Source organism: Macaca nemestrina, chromosome 8 (assembly GCF_043159975.1).
Source record: "Macaca nemestrina isolate mMacNem1 chromosome 8, mMacNem.hap1, whole genome shotgun sequence".
NCBI classification, from domain to species: Eukaryota; Metazoa; Chordata; class Mammalia; order Primates; family Cercopithecidae; genus Macaca; species Macaca nemestrina.
In genome coordinates this window covers 1,695,517-1,708,757 of record NC_092132.1, presented here as the reverse complement: position 1 = coordinate 1,708,757, position 13,241 = coordinate 1,695,517, and the positions used below count along the sequence as shown (strand labels likewise).

The 13,241-nt window shown below is 65.8% G+C and overlaps 2 protein-coding genes across 3 annotated transcripts; both read right to left on the bottom strand.

Moving 5' to 3' along the window:
- Positions 1-572: 572 nt before the first annotated feature.
- On the bottom strand, positions 573-6,959 carry LOC105488450 (maestro heat like repeat family member 6). The gene is made up of 14 exons (XM_011752498.2): positions 5,915-6,959; positions 5,531-5,683; positions 5,165-5,319; positions 4,355-4,472; positions 3,882-4,066; positions 3,652-3,789; positions 3,369-3,483; positions 3,115-3,258; positions 2,861-3,034; positions 2,044-2,211; positions 1,617-1,736; positions 1,256-1,358; positions 1,081-1,146; positions 573-935 (listed from the first exon to the last, which is right to left on the bottom strand). The coding sequence occupies exons 1-14, from the start codon at positions 6,200-6,202 to the stop codon at positions 709-711; spliced, it is 2,154 nt and encodes a 717-aa protein (XP_011750800.2). The 5' UTR covers positions 6,203-6,959; the 3' UTR covers positions 573-708.
- A 1,309-nt stretch (positions 6,960-8,268) lies between these two features.
- On the bottom strand, positions 8,269-13,095 carry LOC105488449 (nicotinate phosphoribosyltransferase). Of its 2 annotated transcripts, XM_011752497.3 has the most exons (13): positions 11,604-13,095; positions 11,219-11,346; positions 11,060-11,142; positions 10,674-10,804; positions 10,468-10,583; positions 10,052-10,248; positions 9,838-9,978; positions 9,478-9,562; positions 9,159-9,239; positions 8,960-9,062; positions 8,728-8,882; positions 8,524-8,631; positions 8,269-8,438 (listed from the first exon to the last, which is right to left on the bottom strand). In XM_011752497.3, exons 1-13 carry the CDS (start codon positions 11,827-11,829, stop codon positions 8,376-8,378), a joined length of 1,617 nt encoding a protein of 538 aa, XP_011750799.1. In that variant the 5' UTR covers positions 11,830-13,095; the 3' UTR covers positions 8,269-8,375. The 2 variants fall into 2 exon arrangements, with proteins under 2 accessions (XP_011750799.1, XP_070923751.1); XM_071067650.1 differs by lacking the exons at positions 11,060-11,142; positions 11,604-13,095 and having other exon boundaries at positions 11,219-11,334.
- Between the last annotated feature and the right edge of the window lie 146 nt (positions 13,096-13,241).

Sequence of the window (13,241 nt, the reverse complement as noted above, 5' to 3'; positions counted from 1 at the left end):
GCTGGGGTAGTGTCATGAGTGCTCAGTCTGATTGGGCGTGCACACAGGACCCCCACATCTGAACCCCCAGGTGTGATCCAGGGCCTACGTGGTCCAGCTTGGGGGGAGGTCGGGGCAGCTTCTGGAGAAGGCCTGGCTCCTATGAGGCCTGACATGATGAAGGGGGGGTGATGATGGCTTGGCTGAGGGGGCACAGCAGGTGCGGCCAGGAGACAGGTCAACACTCTTGAGCAGAGAGGATGCCCGCCAGGAGCCTCAGGATGCTGGCAAGGAATGGGTTGCAGGATGAGGATCGGGGGTGCAGGGGCAGGGCCGGCCAAGGCCCGGACAGGCCACAGCATCCTGTCCAGGCATGAGGTGGAGACCCAGGAGGGCAGCCTATGGGACCACCAGCTTTGGGGTCCCCCACCAGACTCAAGAGGCCAGGTGCCATCTGGGCCAGGAGCCAGGCCCAAGGTGGGGCACGGGGCACGCTCCAGGGGGCTGTGAGAACAAGAGCCCTGACGGGGACAGATGGGTGCCGGCTGTCCCTCTGGGTCGCCATCAGGGTGGTGGGTGCCTGAAAAGGGGGCGCGGTGGTGGGGGGTGGGTGCGGGCACTGGCATCCAGCACCAGGCCCAGGGAGCCCCTCCGTCGGGGTGGGGACGGGCTGCTGTGCCCGTGGGGTCCTCGAGTCGGACCCTGGCCCGCGGGTCCCAGCCCCCAGCCTCAAACTCGGCCGGGTCCGGAGCAGCCCCAGCGGCCCGCCAGGCTCGGGCGCTGGAAGGGGCTGTCGGCGAAGACGGGTGGGGGCCGGGCGGGGCGCGAGGCGAGGCGGAGGAAGCGGGGCCCGCGGGGGCGGCCCCGGGCGCGGGCCAGCATCGCCACCTGCTGGGCGGACACGTGCGCTGCCGCGGCCACAGCCGGCTCGGGGTCGCTCTGCAGCTGCCCTAGGTCTGCGAAGAGATCGCAGCTCAGGCTGGGGAGCCCAGGAGGGCCGAGTGCCCGGGCCCCCGGCCCTCCACCCACCGCTCCCGTCCACTCCACCCTAGCACCAGCCACCTCTCCCGAACACCATCCCCTGGCAAGGTGGGGCCTCACCCTGGAACAGGGAGCTCAGCAGGTCCTGGTTGACGTAGCCGGGGCTGGCGTGGTGGACAAGGAAGCCTGGACCACAGCAGATGCATGACTGCGGGCCCCACAGCCCCACAGGGCGGGACTGGCCCAGCTCCCACAGCCCTGGTGCCAGGGGCAGTGTGACCCCGGGCGGCCTCACCTATGAGCACGGCGGCTGCCCGGCGCAGGGGGTCCTGTGGACTCCGAAGGTAGCCCTGGGTCTGGCTCAGGAAGTTGGGCACGTGGCCTGGGTATCGCTGAACCTGGGGACAAAAGGGCTAGTGGCAGGACAGGAGGGTGATCCTGAGTGTGGAGGAGGCTGCAGAGCTGAATCCAGGGGCCAGGGTTCCAGGGGAGCCCCCCAAGGCAGGTGGCATGGTCTGAGGCCTTGGACTTGTCCCACCAGTAGCCTGACTATCTGGTTTGGCTGCGGTAGAAACGGTTTGGGGGCCCCGGTTAACCCTGGAACAAGTGGGCAGCTGATTATACCCCCTTGTGGTCGGCTTGCTTCCCCTACTGACCAGGCGGCGGCAGAGGTGGCTCAGGGCCTCGGGGCTGTCATAGTGGGCCACGGTGACCATCTCCTCCAGCAGGCCCCAGCAAAAGGCCTGGTCACAGCGGGCCAAGGTCCACTCTGAGCTCTGGGATAGGGGAAGGGAGCCGGGTCAGGGGTCCAGGAAGTAGAAAGGCAAAAGGTGGGGGTGAGAAGAGGGGGAGCAAGGGCATCAGGTGAGGGGCAAAAGAGCCCAGGGCAGGGGCCCGGAGTGAATCTCAAGGGAAGAGCAGTAGTAACCTGGTCGCCTGTGACGCCTACCCCTGAGGTCCTTGGGATGGGGGAGTCCCTGACCTGTAATTGTCGGAGGCGAGGCACGGTGGGAGAGGGGAGGCACGGTGGGAGTGGGGAGTGTTGGATGGCATAGGGGTGGCATGGTGTGGGGGGCAGCTGACCTCAGCAGCGTCCCTGCTGGGGTCATGCAGGCGCAACAGGAGCGGCACGAGACTCTGCAGCACCAGCTTCCGCAGGGGGCCACGGAGCCCCAGCCGGAGCCCGCCCCGGCCCCGGCGCACCAGAGACCCAAGGAGCCCGACCGCCGAGGCGCGGATTGAGTCCCGTGTCTGCGTGGGAGGGCGCCGTCAGGGCGGGCGGAGCATGAGAGGGGCTGCAAGGGTGGGAGGGGGTGGCCAGCGCGGAGCGAGGAAGCGGGGGTCTAGGGAAGGCTGCTGACTCAGTGGGATCTGGGGACAGGGAACAGGGCCTGGAGCTGAACCTGGTTGGGAAGCCTGGGGTGCCCCTACGGGGGGTGGGGCTTGGAGGGATGGGATCTGGAAGGAAAAGTCTAGCGGGGAGGAGCTTGGCGGGACACGGCCTTGGAGGGGCGGAGCTGGGCGACAGCGGGCGGGCGGGGCGGGAAGAAGCCGGGCGGGGGGGGGGGAGAGACGGTGGGGGGGTGGGGGGTGGGAACCGAGCCTGGGAGGGAGAAACTGGAGGGGCGGGGCGGGGCGGCCTGGGAGGGCGGGGCCTTAGGGGGCGGGGCCTGGGAGGGATACACTAGAGGGGCGGGGCCCGGGAGGGCGGGGCCTAGCAGGGAAAGACTGGGGGCGGGGCCTGGGAGGGAGCGACTGGAGGGGCGGGGCGGGGCCTGAGAAGGCGGGGCTTGGGAGGTAGAGACGGTAGGGGCGGGGCGGGGCCTGGGAGGGAGAAACTGGAGGGGCGGGGGCGACGACAGCCGGAGGGACGGGGACCGGAGGCGGGGAGTTTGCTCACGTCATCCAGCAGCGGAGGGAGGCGCGGCCCCAGCTCCACGCTCAGGAGCCGCACAGGCGCCCGCGGCCGCAGCAGGAGCCTCCTCAGGGCGCCCAGCGCTGCACCCACGAGCCGCGAGTCGCCTTCGCCCAGTGCGCCCAGGAGTGCCGGCAGCAGTGTGCTCACGTGCCGCACCTGCTGGGACTCGAGTTCAGCCTCCTGCAGACCTCGCCGCGACCCGGTCAGGACTCTCTCCACCCCTCCCCTTCTCTCACCTTCCTGCGATTCAGCGCGAGGTGGCCCAGGCCCAGCAGGCCCAACCAGCGCACGGTGGGCTCGGGGTCTCCCTGCCAGGTGAGGAGTCGCTCCAGGATGACCTCCTCCCGCAGGAGCCGTGCGGTGGGCCTGCTCTGCAGCAGCTAGGCGAGGCACACGGGGTCAGCACGCCCGCGGTCCCCGTGCAGGCCGCTGCGACTCAGGGATCAAGTCCAGGGTCACCCTTCACCACCCATCCGGGAAGCAGGCTCACCCCGGTGAAGAAGGCCATAGCCGTGAGGCGCTGCAGGTCGTCCGCGCTGCGCAGCCGCGGAAGCAAGTCTGCGAAGAGGCCTCGCAGGTGGTGGTCGGCATGTGCCACCATAGCACTGGGGTGGGTGGAAATGGGAGCTCTCGCTCCGTTTGGCGGCCTTACTCCTCGAGAAGACGCCATCCCAACACCACCCTCATGCCCCTGCCTTTTCCCTGTCCCCCTGCCCAGCACCTGGCCAGCAACGAGTCTCTTCCTGGTGTGACTTCCTGGGGCCCCTCCTTACCTGGCCAGCAGCAGGACACCCTCCAGGTGGGTGTGGGCTCCCACCAGCCTCCTCCAGCCTCCTGCCTGCTCCATGCATGTGACCACCATGCGGCCTCCATCCCCGGTGAGTAGGGCCTTTAATGCCTCCACGGCACAGCTGATGGTGGGGACAGTGAGCAGGCGGGCAGTGGGGGCTGAGAGGGTGACAGCATGCTGGCCCACCCCACGTACCCTGGTGTTGCCTCTCACCTGGCATGGCTGTGTGGTGGCCCTCGGTGGGACAGAACCCAAATCTTGGGCATGTCGGGGGAGCGGGGGCTGCAGGCCAGCTTGTGCAGCTGTGTGACCAGCGCAAGCAGCAGATGTGGGTAGAAGCCCCTCGTGGCTCCCACACAGCCTGAAACAGCCAGCATCTCCCCCAGAGCCCGCGTGGCCTACGGAGCAAGTGGCCCACTTAGGCCTGGGGCGCGCCCAGAGCTTCACTGGGCAGCAGAGGGACAGGCGTGCCGTCGACAGGACAGGGACTAAGCCTCAGACATGCGTGGGACATTCCAGGAGCAGTTACCTAGGTGCAAACTCCCTGTCCCCACCCTCTTCCCTCCCCTCCCCCTCCCCTCCCCCTCCCCCTCCCCTCCCCCTCCCCTCCCCCTCCCCCTCCCCTCCCCCCTCCCCCCTCCCCTCCTCCCTGCGCCTGCCCCGTGGTAATGGCTGGAGCCACCTACCGCCAGCGCCTGGGGTTCAGGCCCCAAAGCACCCTTCAGCGCCCACAGCAGTTGCACCAGCACCTGCCCATTTACACGCTGGTTACGGCTTAGGCTGTGCCAGAGCTCGGCTGCTGCCCTGAGGGTTTGGAGGGGGCTGGTGTGAGACAAGGAATGGGTGCAGGGGTGGGTGTCCAGGGGATGTAGGGAGTCCACAGCCAGGGTGAAGGCAGCCAGTAGGACTCCAGCAGGGGAGGGGCAGGAAACAACCACCCCCATCTCTCCCCATCCCCAAATCCCAGAGAAACAAATGAAGTGTTAATTGTGCAGACCACAGCATACCCTGTCTCAAACTGAGCTGCAGGGTGGGGACCCACTGGGAGTCCTGTTGGGTCAGCGACAGTGAAATAAACCTGGCATTATTTAAAAAAAAAAAAAATCGCCACAGAGAATAAAACCAAAGATAACTTCTGGGGCAAATTAACCAAAGAGCCAGGATGTCCAGGCACATTAGCCCCCCAGCCTCATTCACCCCACTCCAGAGCCAACCCCAGGATGGTCTCCAGGGGAGACCACCCGAAGATAGAAGGTGGCTCCAAAAGAGGAGCCCAGCATCAGAAACTCTGTGACAGGAGTGCAGGGGTGGGGGGGAGTTTGCAGAGCTAAAAGTGAGGGGAGCGGGAATGGATACGGGGCACGAGTCATCATGGGGCTGGCATAAGGAGGCCCCCTTTCAGCTCCCTCTTCTGGGGCCAGACTCCACCGCCAAGCGGGAAGGGGGAAGGAAGCCGCGTGGGGACCGCAGGGCCAGGACCAGGACGGTTGGGTTACCGATTGGGGGGCAGAGAGCGGGGTAGCAGCGCACACACCACGTCCCGCGCATGCTCCAGGGCCAGCGCGCTCAGCACTCGCAGGGCCGCCCTCCGGGGCCTCCCCTCCGCCAGGCTAGGCACCTGCGCCAGCAGTCCACGCACCAGAGCATGCACCTGGTGGGGAGGAGTGCAGACTTTAGCAGTCAGGCCTCCTCCACTGTCCATTCCCCTCTGGCCTGCACCCCACCTCCACCCCCACCCTGATCCCACCTGGCAGGAGCAGCCTGAAGGTGGCGGGGTCAGGCTGTGCTCTCCAGGCCCCTCCCACCACCTTGGTTCCCGAACTGGCAGGAGTCTGTAGAGCATGGAGTGGGTGGAGGCTGACCTGGTCCTCCAACCGCTCCCCTCGGGCCTCCAGGGCTGAGGACAGGGTGAGCGCTGTCGCCTGCGTCCCTGCAAAGCCAGCCTCCTCCAAGCAGGCAGCCGTGTACAATGCGAGGTCGGCAAGAACTGCCTCCTCCCAGGAATTCTGGGGAACCTAGGGCAGGAGGGTGGGGCGTCTGAAGTGCCCAAACCTCTCATAGCTCTCCTCCTGGTCTCTCAGCCTCCCACCTGGCTTCCTACAAAATCCCTTGCTCCTCTGTTGCTCGCCAGCCTGTTTCACCTCCCCCAGGTCCAGCACCACTCCCGCCCCCCGCTGCCGCCTTTCACCTAGCATCCACAGGACCCCCCAACCGGTTCCCACAACATCCCTTCCCTCACCCCTCACCTGGTGGGGCCCCTCAGGGGCTGGTTCCAGGGCACTGTTGGGGGAGCAGGGCTCGCTGCCAGCTTCAGGGACGGTGGCCCCACGTCCAGGCTCAGCCTCAGAGGGGGCAGTGAGTGCCTGGGTCTGTGGCTCAGCTTCAGGTTTGAGCTCCCAGGACCTGGGCTGAGGGCCTGTGGAAGGGGGTCCCTGGGGCTGCCCCTGCCTGGCTCGGATTCCTTCAGTCAGTGCTGTCAGGGTTAGAGCCCCCACGGGAGCCTCCCGGGCCCGGCCCCACACACCCCCAGCCATGGCGGCCCTTGCCTGCAGCACCTGTCACTGCTCCTCCTGGGAAGTTGTGCCCAGGACTGACCTAGAAGCTGGCCCAGGCGGGACCACAGGCGGGACCACGGATGGGCGTGGTGGCGCGTGTGCGAGCATGAGCTTGTGGGGGCTGGGGAGCCACAAGGAGGTGCCTACAATGGGCCTTTGAGGGGCCCCCCTGCCTGGGCTGCTGGAGGGGAGTGGCCACCTGGAGCCTGAGTGCCTGTGGTGTGGCTCTACCCACCAGGGCCCTGGGAACAGGATCCCCAAGAGCTGGCAGATCCACAAAGAAAGGGGGAGAAGGGCCCTCACCCTGACTACCAGCTCCTGTTGACCAGGGGGCTCAGGGCAGTTGTGGACAGTTCTGAGGAGGTCCTCGAAGGGTCCAGAAGTCTGCGCCCCACCGTGAGCGGAGGCCTGATTCAGCCCCCAAACCGCAGTCAGCTCCCCACTGGGCCTGGGGCTAGAGGCTAGCCCCGCCCCCTGCACGCTGGCTCTGTCAGACACCCTGGAACAGGCATGACTGGGTGAGCTTGGGGCAGTCCAGAGGGGTGGAGCGGGCAGCGAAGATGCCAGAGGAGCGGCGGCCCCTCCAGAGCTTGTGCAGGTCCTCTGGGTCCTGGGTCCTTGGCTAAATCTCACATTGAAATGTAATCCCCGGTGCTGGAGGTGGGGCCTGGTGGGAGGTGACTGGATCCTGGGGGCGACTTCCCCCTTCGGTGCTGTCCCCTGATAGAGTTCTCAGGATCTGGTTTTTTGAAAGCGTGTGGCACCGCCCCACCCCTTCCTCCGGCTCCGGCCACGTAAGACCTGCCGCTTCCCCTTCCGCCAAGATGGTAAGTTTCCTGAAGCCTCCCCAGCCATGCTTCCTGTACCTGCGAAACCACGGGCCAATTAAACCTCTTTTCCTTAGAAATTACCCCAGTCTCAGCTATTTCTTTACAGCAGTGCAAGAACGGAATACAGCCACCCTGGCTGGGCCCCTCGGAGTGCGCGGGTGCCCTGTGGGCCTGGGGTGTGGTGTGTTCTGTCCAGTGATTGTGAGTCTGTATCTCTGTCCTAGCTGGTACTCCCCGGGGCTAGCTAGACCGGACCTCTGCTCTGAGTCCCCACCCTCCACCCTCAGCCAACCACACAGTGGATGCTGCCCATCCTGAGCCCCGGGGAGCCAGATGAGCTGGTCTGGTGGAATGCCTGGCAGACGGAAGTGCCCCTGACGCACCCAGGCGGTCGGCATTCCCCCCACGCCCTTGCCTTTCTGTGCCACCTCAGGCTGCTTGGACAAGAGAGGCCCAGGCCCCCAGCCTCCACTTCCTGCCAAGCCTATAACCCCTCTCCCAAGCAGTTCCTCTGAAGCTCGTGTTGCCCAAACTGGTGGAACCCTGAGATCAGGAACTTGCTGGCACAGAGGCAGGGCCAGCCCAGCACACAGCCACATGCAGTGCCACTCCGGTCAGGTGTCTGGGGCTGAGTCAGCTCCTGGAGCTTCAACTTCTTCCCCCTTCTTCCTCTCCTTCCGTGGGCTGCTGGGTCAGGAGCTATGTCCCTGAGGTCAGATGCCAGGGGGGTGCCGGGTTGGCAGCAGCAGTGGCAGGAGACACCTGAGCTCTCCCTTTTGGCATGGGGAGTTTGAGATGTTCTCACTTACCCTGAGCCTGGGGGACGGTGCCTAGGCAGGCGTGGAAGCCCAGGGCCACGGCTGGACCCTCTTACTTGGCACTGACCCCCATCCTGTCCCGCCCCCAGCCTGCCTCTAGCAAGGAAAGGTCTTCCGCAGCAACTCCCTCAACTTCAAGGCAGACACCAAACCCCTCCCTGCCTGTGCGCTCACAGCTCTACTGTGGGATCTGACTCCCCACAGCCCACCCCAAGTCGGGGAACTCCTCACTGCCCTTCAGGCTTCAGTACAGGGCTGTCTCCCAACGCGGCAGGGCCTGTGCTTTCACTGGGATGCAAACCCTCCTGCTCCCTCCAGCCCAGCCCCAGCCCGGGAGGCCCTGGGGCCAGGTGAGTGTGGGCTGGGTGAACAAATGACACAAACAACACAGGACAAGCTGCGGGGAGAAGTGAGCGATTCGTGTTGTTTCCAGGCAGCCCCGCTCCGAGTCTCAGGGGACGCCCCTGCACGCAGACTGTCCACTGGGGCCTATAGCTGGCAGTCTCAGGGGGACGCCCTTGCATGCAGACTGTTCACCAGGGCCTGCAGCCTCTCAGACAGCACCACCTGCAGGGAGCAGAGAAGGAGAGCGGTGGGCATGGTAAGGGCAGGGGCACACAGGGCAGAATGACAGGGCAGGCCTCCCTCCAACCTGGTACTGTGCAGGGCTCTGCAGCCGCCTGTGCTCAGGGCTGAGTTGGCTCAGGGACAGCTGGACCAAGGCTCTAGACTCTGCCAGGGATGGGAGCGGCTCACATAGCTGCAGGGAAGTGACAAGGAAAGAGAAGCTTGGGGCTGGCTCCTGGTCAGGGCTCTACTGGGGCTGGAGGGCAGGTGAGGGCGGTGGGGTAGCCACCTGTCCTTGCTGGAGGCAGAGCCGCAGTAGTGGCTCCACCTGGGCTGGCCTCACGGTGCAGGGCTCCTGGGCCCCTGGAGGCCACACCCTCAGCTCCTGCCCAGCCTGTGGCGCTGGCTCCTCTGCTAACTGCAGCACGTCCATAAGTAGAGACCCTGTGTGGGTGGGGGCAAGAATAAGGGGGGGCCCTGGTGTTTTGAAGGTAGACAGCCGGGGGATGGGAGGGTCTCACCGTCAGAGCCCAGGAGCCGGAAAGCAGCCTTGCTCCCAGGTAACGTCTGCTTCTCGGGGTCCTCGGTCAGCTTCATTCGTGGCTGGCCCCCCACGGCCACCAGCTGCAGGGAGAAGGCGTTGAGCTGGCTGGTCCTCATGCCCCACCCAGCACCATCCCTCAGACCTGCCCCCACCTGGGCCCCCAACACTGTTCCCACCTTATAGACGCAGCCCAGGGAAGGCTGTTGGGGGCAGGTGACCACGCTGGTGCCAATGCCAATGACATTCACCTCACTGCCCTGGGTGGGGGAAAGGAGGTGGCAGTGAGCCCAGCCAGTGCCAATGCCAATGACATTCACCTCACTGCCCTGGGTGGGGGAAAGGAGGTGGCAGTGAGCCCAGCCAGTGCCAATGCCAATGACATTCACCTCACTGCCCTGGGTAGGGGAAAGGAGGTGGCAGTGAGCCCAGCCAGAACCTGCAGGGGCCCCCAGGAACCCCCCAGCCACCCTCTGCCTACCCCCTCATCCACCCCACCTCCTGGGCCAGTCGGGCCAGCGCCTCCTCATCAATGTTGTTGCTGACTGCAATGGGGACTGACTCCAGCCAGGGCACCTGGAACCTGCCGCGTGGGTGGAGAAGGGGTGGGGGCCGCCCCTCAGGTCTTCCTGATTCACCCCAGTGTCCCCCCGCTCCCCCCCCACCTCAGTCAGGGACACCTACGCTCACCTGCTTGGGAGCTCCTAGGGAGCCCCACCCCTTACCTCCCTGCCATAGCCTGCAATATTACCTCTGAAACTACAGCCGAGTGCCTCACTGTCCTTCCCTGCCCCATTCCCAAATCCTGGCTCCCCAGGGGTCTCCCCACCAGGCACACCTCCTCCCCAGGAAACTCACTGGGCTGCAGCAGCTCGGAACACCTTGCGGATCTCCTGGGCCTGCTGTAGCAGGTCACCACTGTCCAGCCTCACGCCCACTGCCCGGTAGCCCAGCTCTCCCAGGGCCAGGGCGACTGCTAGGAAGTTGGGGAGACCACTCCTGCAGGAATGGATAAGGGGGTCAGGGGCTGCTGAGGTTTTGCTGAGCCCACTCCTAAAGTGCCTGGGCTTACCTCCACACGCTGTAGGAGTCCAGGAGGCCCTGGAAGGCCCGGGGAAAGGCCAAGGCATAGGCCACAAAGGCTGCCCGCTCACCTGGGTGTGGCTCCTGCACCCCCAGCCCCAGGTGGGCACACACGTGCTCCAGCCACACCTGGGCTTTGGCCGCCAGGTCCACCCCAGGGCCCTCACCAGCTGCCGGCGCCAACATCTGTGGAATGGGGTTGGTGAAGAATGGGGGCCAGGAATGCAGAATGAGGCCTGGGAGCAGCCAGGGACACCCTAGTTTGAGGGCAAAGGTAATGCAGCCTGTGCCAGCTTCCTGGGACAGCACTGGGGTGACCTGCCTGGGTGGCACACCTCTCCCCAGGGCAAGGGCTGGCTTGAGGCCTGTCGCCTGGAGACAGCAGGGTTGAGAGGAGGGACTGACCGGGTCAGGGGGCACCTCACTGCCCGAAAAGGAAGTGACGAAGGAGTGGGCCAGGGTCCCCGCCACCGGCACACCTCGGAGCTGGCCCGCTAGCACGTTGCTGCTGCTGTCGAAGCCTGGGGAGGAAGGTGTGGGATTGGGGGATTTTGGGCCAGGACGGGGCTCCTCCTTCCCGGCCCTTGCCTTCCCCTGCACCAGACCCTCACCGCCCAGGTAGCTGTAGGTGGAGGCTGTCAGGCCCCCATCCGGGCCCTGAGCCCGCCTCAGGCCCATCTCTAGCAGCCGCTTCTCTGGCCCTGCGATCAAGCGAAGCCGCGCTGCATTGGTGGCCACCAGGCTGTAGGGAGACAAGAGTCACAGGGCCCAGGGTGAGGGTCACCAGGCCAACCAAGACAGCGGTTACCTGGGGCCTGGAACTTCCAACCTGGGAACTCCACCCTCACCCAACCCCTCCTTACACCCTACACAGTGGGGGTGGGAGGCCAGCCCTGGGACCCTGGGCAGCCAGCCCTGCTGCCACAGTCCAGCACGCAGCCCCAGCGCTGGGGGCCCATCCCAGACCCACGCTCCCTGCCAGCGGCCCGCAGCCCACCTGGCGTAGCTGACCAGGCAGAGCAGCGGTGTCTCCAGCAGCTGCACCACCAGCAGCGGCCCGGACACCTGCAGGAGCGGCACCTGTGGGGAGCGAAGTCAGCTCCGCGCCCGGCCCAGCACCCCGTGGCCACCGCCCCACCTGGTCACCCCTACTCACGCCCGGGAAGGCGAGGGAGCCCTCGGGCAGGGCTCGCACCGTCACCTCGGAGCAGTCGAGGGACCGAAGGTGCTCGAAGAACGCAGGGTCTGTGTCTGGGGGCAGCACCGAGGCCAGGAACTGCACGTCTGGAAATGAGGTAACTGCGCTGAGACCAGCGTGGGGACAGACCAGTCGTGGGACATCGGGGTTCCATTGCGGGGCAGGGACTTGCACCAGCCATGGGTGGGGGCGTCTGTCGGGCGTGGGGGGGATCGTGGGGTGGGGGTTTCGGTCGGGCGTGGGGGGGAGCTCCCGGGGTGGGAGCTTCCGTCGGGCGTGAGGGGTTCGTCGGGCGTGGGGGGCTCCCGGGGTGGGGGGTTCGTCGCGCAGGCAGGGGGACTACCGGCGTCCCGCAGACGGAAGGCGCGCAGGAAGCGCACACAGTCGCGCAAGCCGGCGGCCAAGGCGAAGGCGCCGCCGAACGGGCAGCGGCGGAAGAAGAGCTCGAACTCGGCGGCGTCCCGCGCCCGGCCCGCGCGCCAATAGCCCAACGCCATGGTGGCCTGGTAGAGGTCGGTGAGCAGCGGCCGCGCCGCCGCGCGCCCCTCGGGGTCCTGTTCCGCCGCCATCCCGCTCCCGACGTCCGGACTCCGGCCCGGCCCGCCCCGCCCCGGCCCCGTGACGCACCCCGGCCTATGGCGCACTCCCGGTGGGGCTTATCGTGCGGTTTGGGAGCGGCACGGGACGCGCTGGAGGACAGGAAGGGTCTAACAGTCTCCGTGCGCTGAGAGGGACTGAAACAGCTGAACCAGGGATGGGGTGGCAGATGTCACTCAACTCTTCTCGGACCCCCAACCCCACTCCAGGCCCAACGGCCTCTTTGGAGCGCAGCCCCGTCCTGGTCACCGGAGGTGCCCCCAGTCGCCCGTGTCTCCGCCCCTTGGCCGGGCAATGAGGTGCAGCTCAGGACTTGCCAGGAGGCGGAAAGGGTGGAAGACAGACCAGCCAGACTCCACCCGCACCGACCCAGAAGACAACCGCTGGCCAGCAGCCAGCTTCTGCCCTGGGCCTGGGAAGGGAGGCCAGAGGCTGCCTTAGTTGGAGCTTGAGCAGCCAGGCTAGGACGAGGGAGCCCAGATGGACGCAAATGTCGTTTGGAAAGAGCTTGGCACCCAGGAAAGGGAGGCGTGGGGCAGGGGGGCACAGGCCCACTGTTGACTGGCACCAAAAGACCTTCTGTGGCAATGAAGGCCCAGTGTCCCTCAGTGGTGGCTTTTATGGGATCCTGTACTCCAAGCCCCACAGGAAACTTTCTAAACCTTTGAGGGCAAAGTCAGGGGCCACTATCCAGGGGGAATCCATTCCCCTGTGGCTTGGGGCCCTGAGGACACCGTCTGACCAGAAATAATCAAGTAATTACACCCCATCCTTTTTCACCCCAATGCAGACATGTGTGGTCCAGGGGAGGGAGCGTGGCCATGCATGCTGACCACATGGGGCTGCCAGGATGTTGAGGCACAGCTCCACAGAGCCCAGGCAGCCACACTCCGGCCACCCCAGAACATCAGGGGAGGGGCACAGTCCCTGGAGCAAGGGGGCAGGGCTTCCAGGAATGAATGAAGTGAGGGGAGGGCTGTGACAGCACATGACAAAGGGCATGGCAGCAGGGCCGGGAGCCATTGGGACCTCTTTCCTGGACAGTTCCAGGCTTGCACGCTTGCTCCCATGGGGACAGTGCCAACAAGAGGCAGAGTGGTAGCGTGGTGGGCTCTCCAGATAGTGAGCTAACAGTTTCTGTTTCTGGCTTTTTAAACCGCTATGAATTCGACTTGCTTTTGCAATGGAAAGAAGACGGAGGGCCAGAGCTTTGGGAGGGAGTGGCCAGGAGATGGAGGGACAGGCAGAGGTCTGCTGGGAGCAAGGTCACATGGCCACAGAAGGTGCAGCAGCTGAGATGACTGTGTGGGAGCAGCAGGGCGGAGACGGGGCTGAGACAGGGAGGGAGACAGGCCAGGTACGAGCAGGAAATGACCAGGACAGG

What these genes read in the sequence shown, in the direction of transcription:
- LOC105488450 (XM_011752498.2), bottom strand. Translation starts at nt 6,202, where the DNA reads ATGGCTGGGGGTGTGTGGGGCCGGGCCCGGGAGGCTCCCGTGGGGGCT. An exon ending in CTGAACCCCAGGCGCTGGCG is followed by an intron (nt 4,067 to 4,354) that starts GTAGGTGGCTCC and finishes CTTGCTCCGTAG; the next exon opens with GCCACGCGGGCTCTGGGGGA. An exon ending in GCTGAGCTCCCTGTTCCAGG is followed by an intron (nt 936 to 1,080) that starts GTGAGGCCCCAC and finishes ATCTCTTCGCAG; the next exon opens with ACCTAGGGCAGCTGCAGAGC.
- LOC105488449 (XM_011752497.3), bottom strand. Translation starts at nt 11,829, where the DNA reads ATGGCGGCGGAACAGGACCCCGAGGGGCGCGCGGCGGCGCGGCCGCTG. An exon ending in CACCTACAGCTACCTGGGCG is followed by an intron (nt 10,584 to 10,673) that starts GTGAGGGTCTGG and finishes CTTCCTCCCCAG; the next exon opens with GCTTCGACAGCAGCAGCAAC. An exon ending in TCTGCCTCCAGCAAGGACAG is followed by an intron (nt 8,632 to 8,727) that starts GTGGCTACCCCA and finishes ACTTCCCTGCAG; the next exon opens with CTATGTGAGCCGCTCCCATC.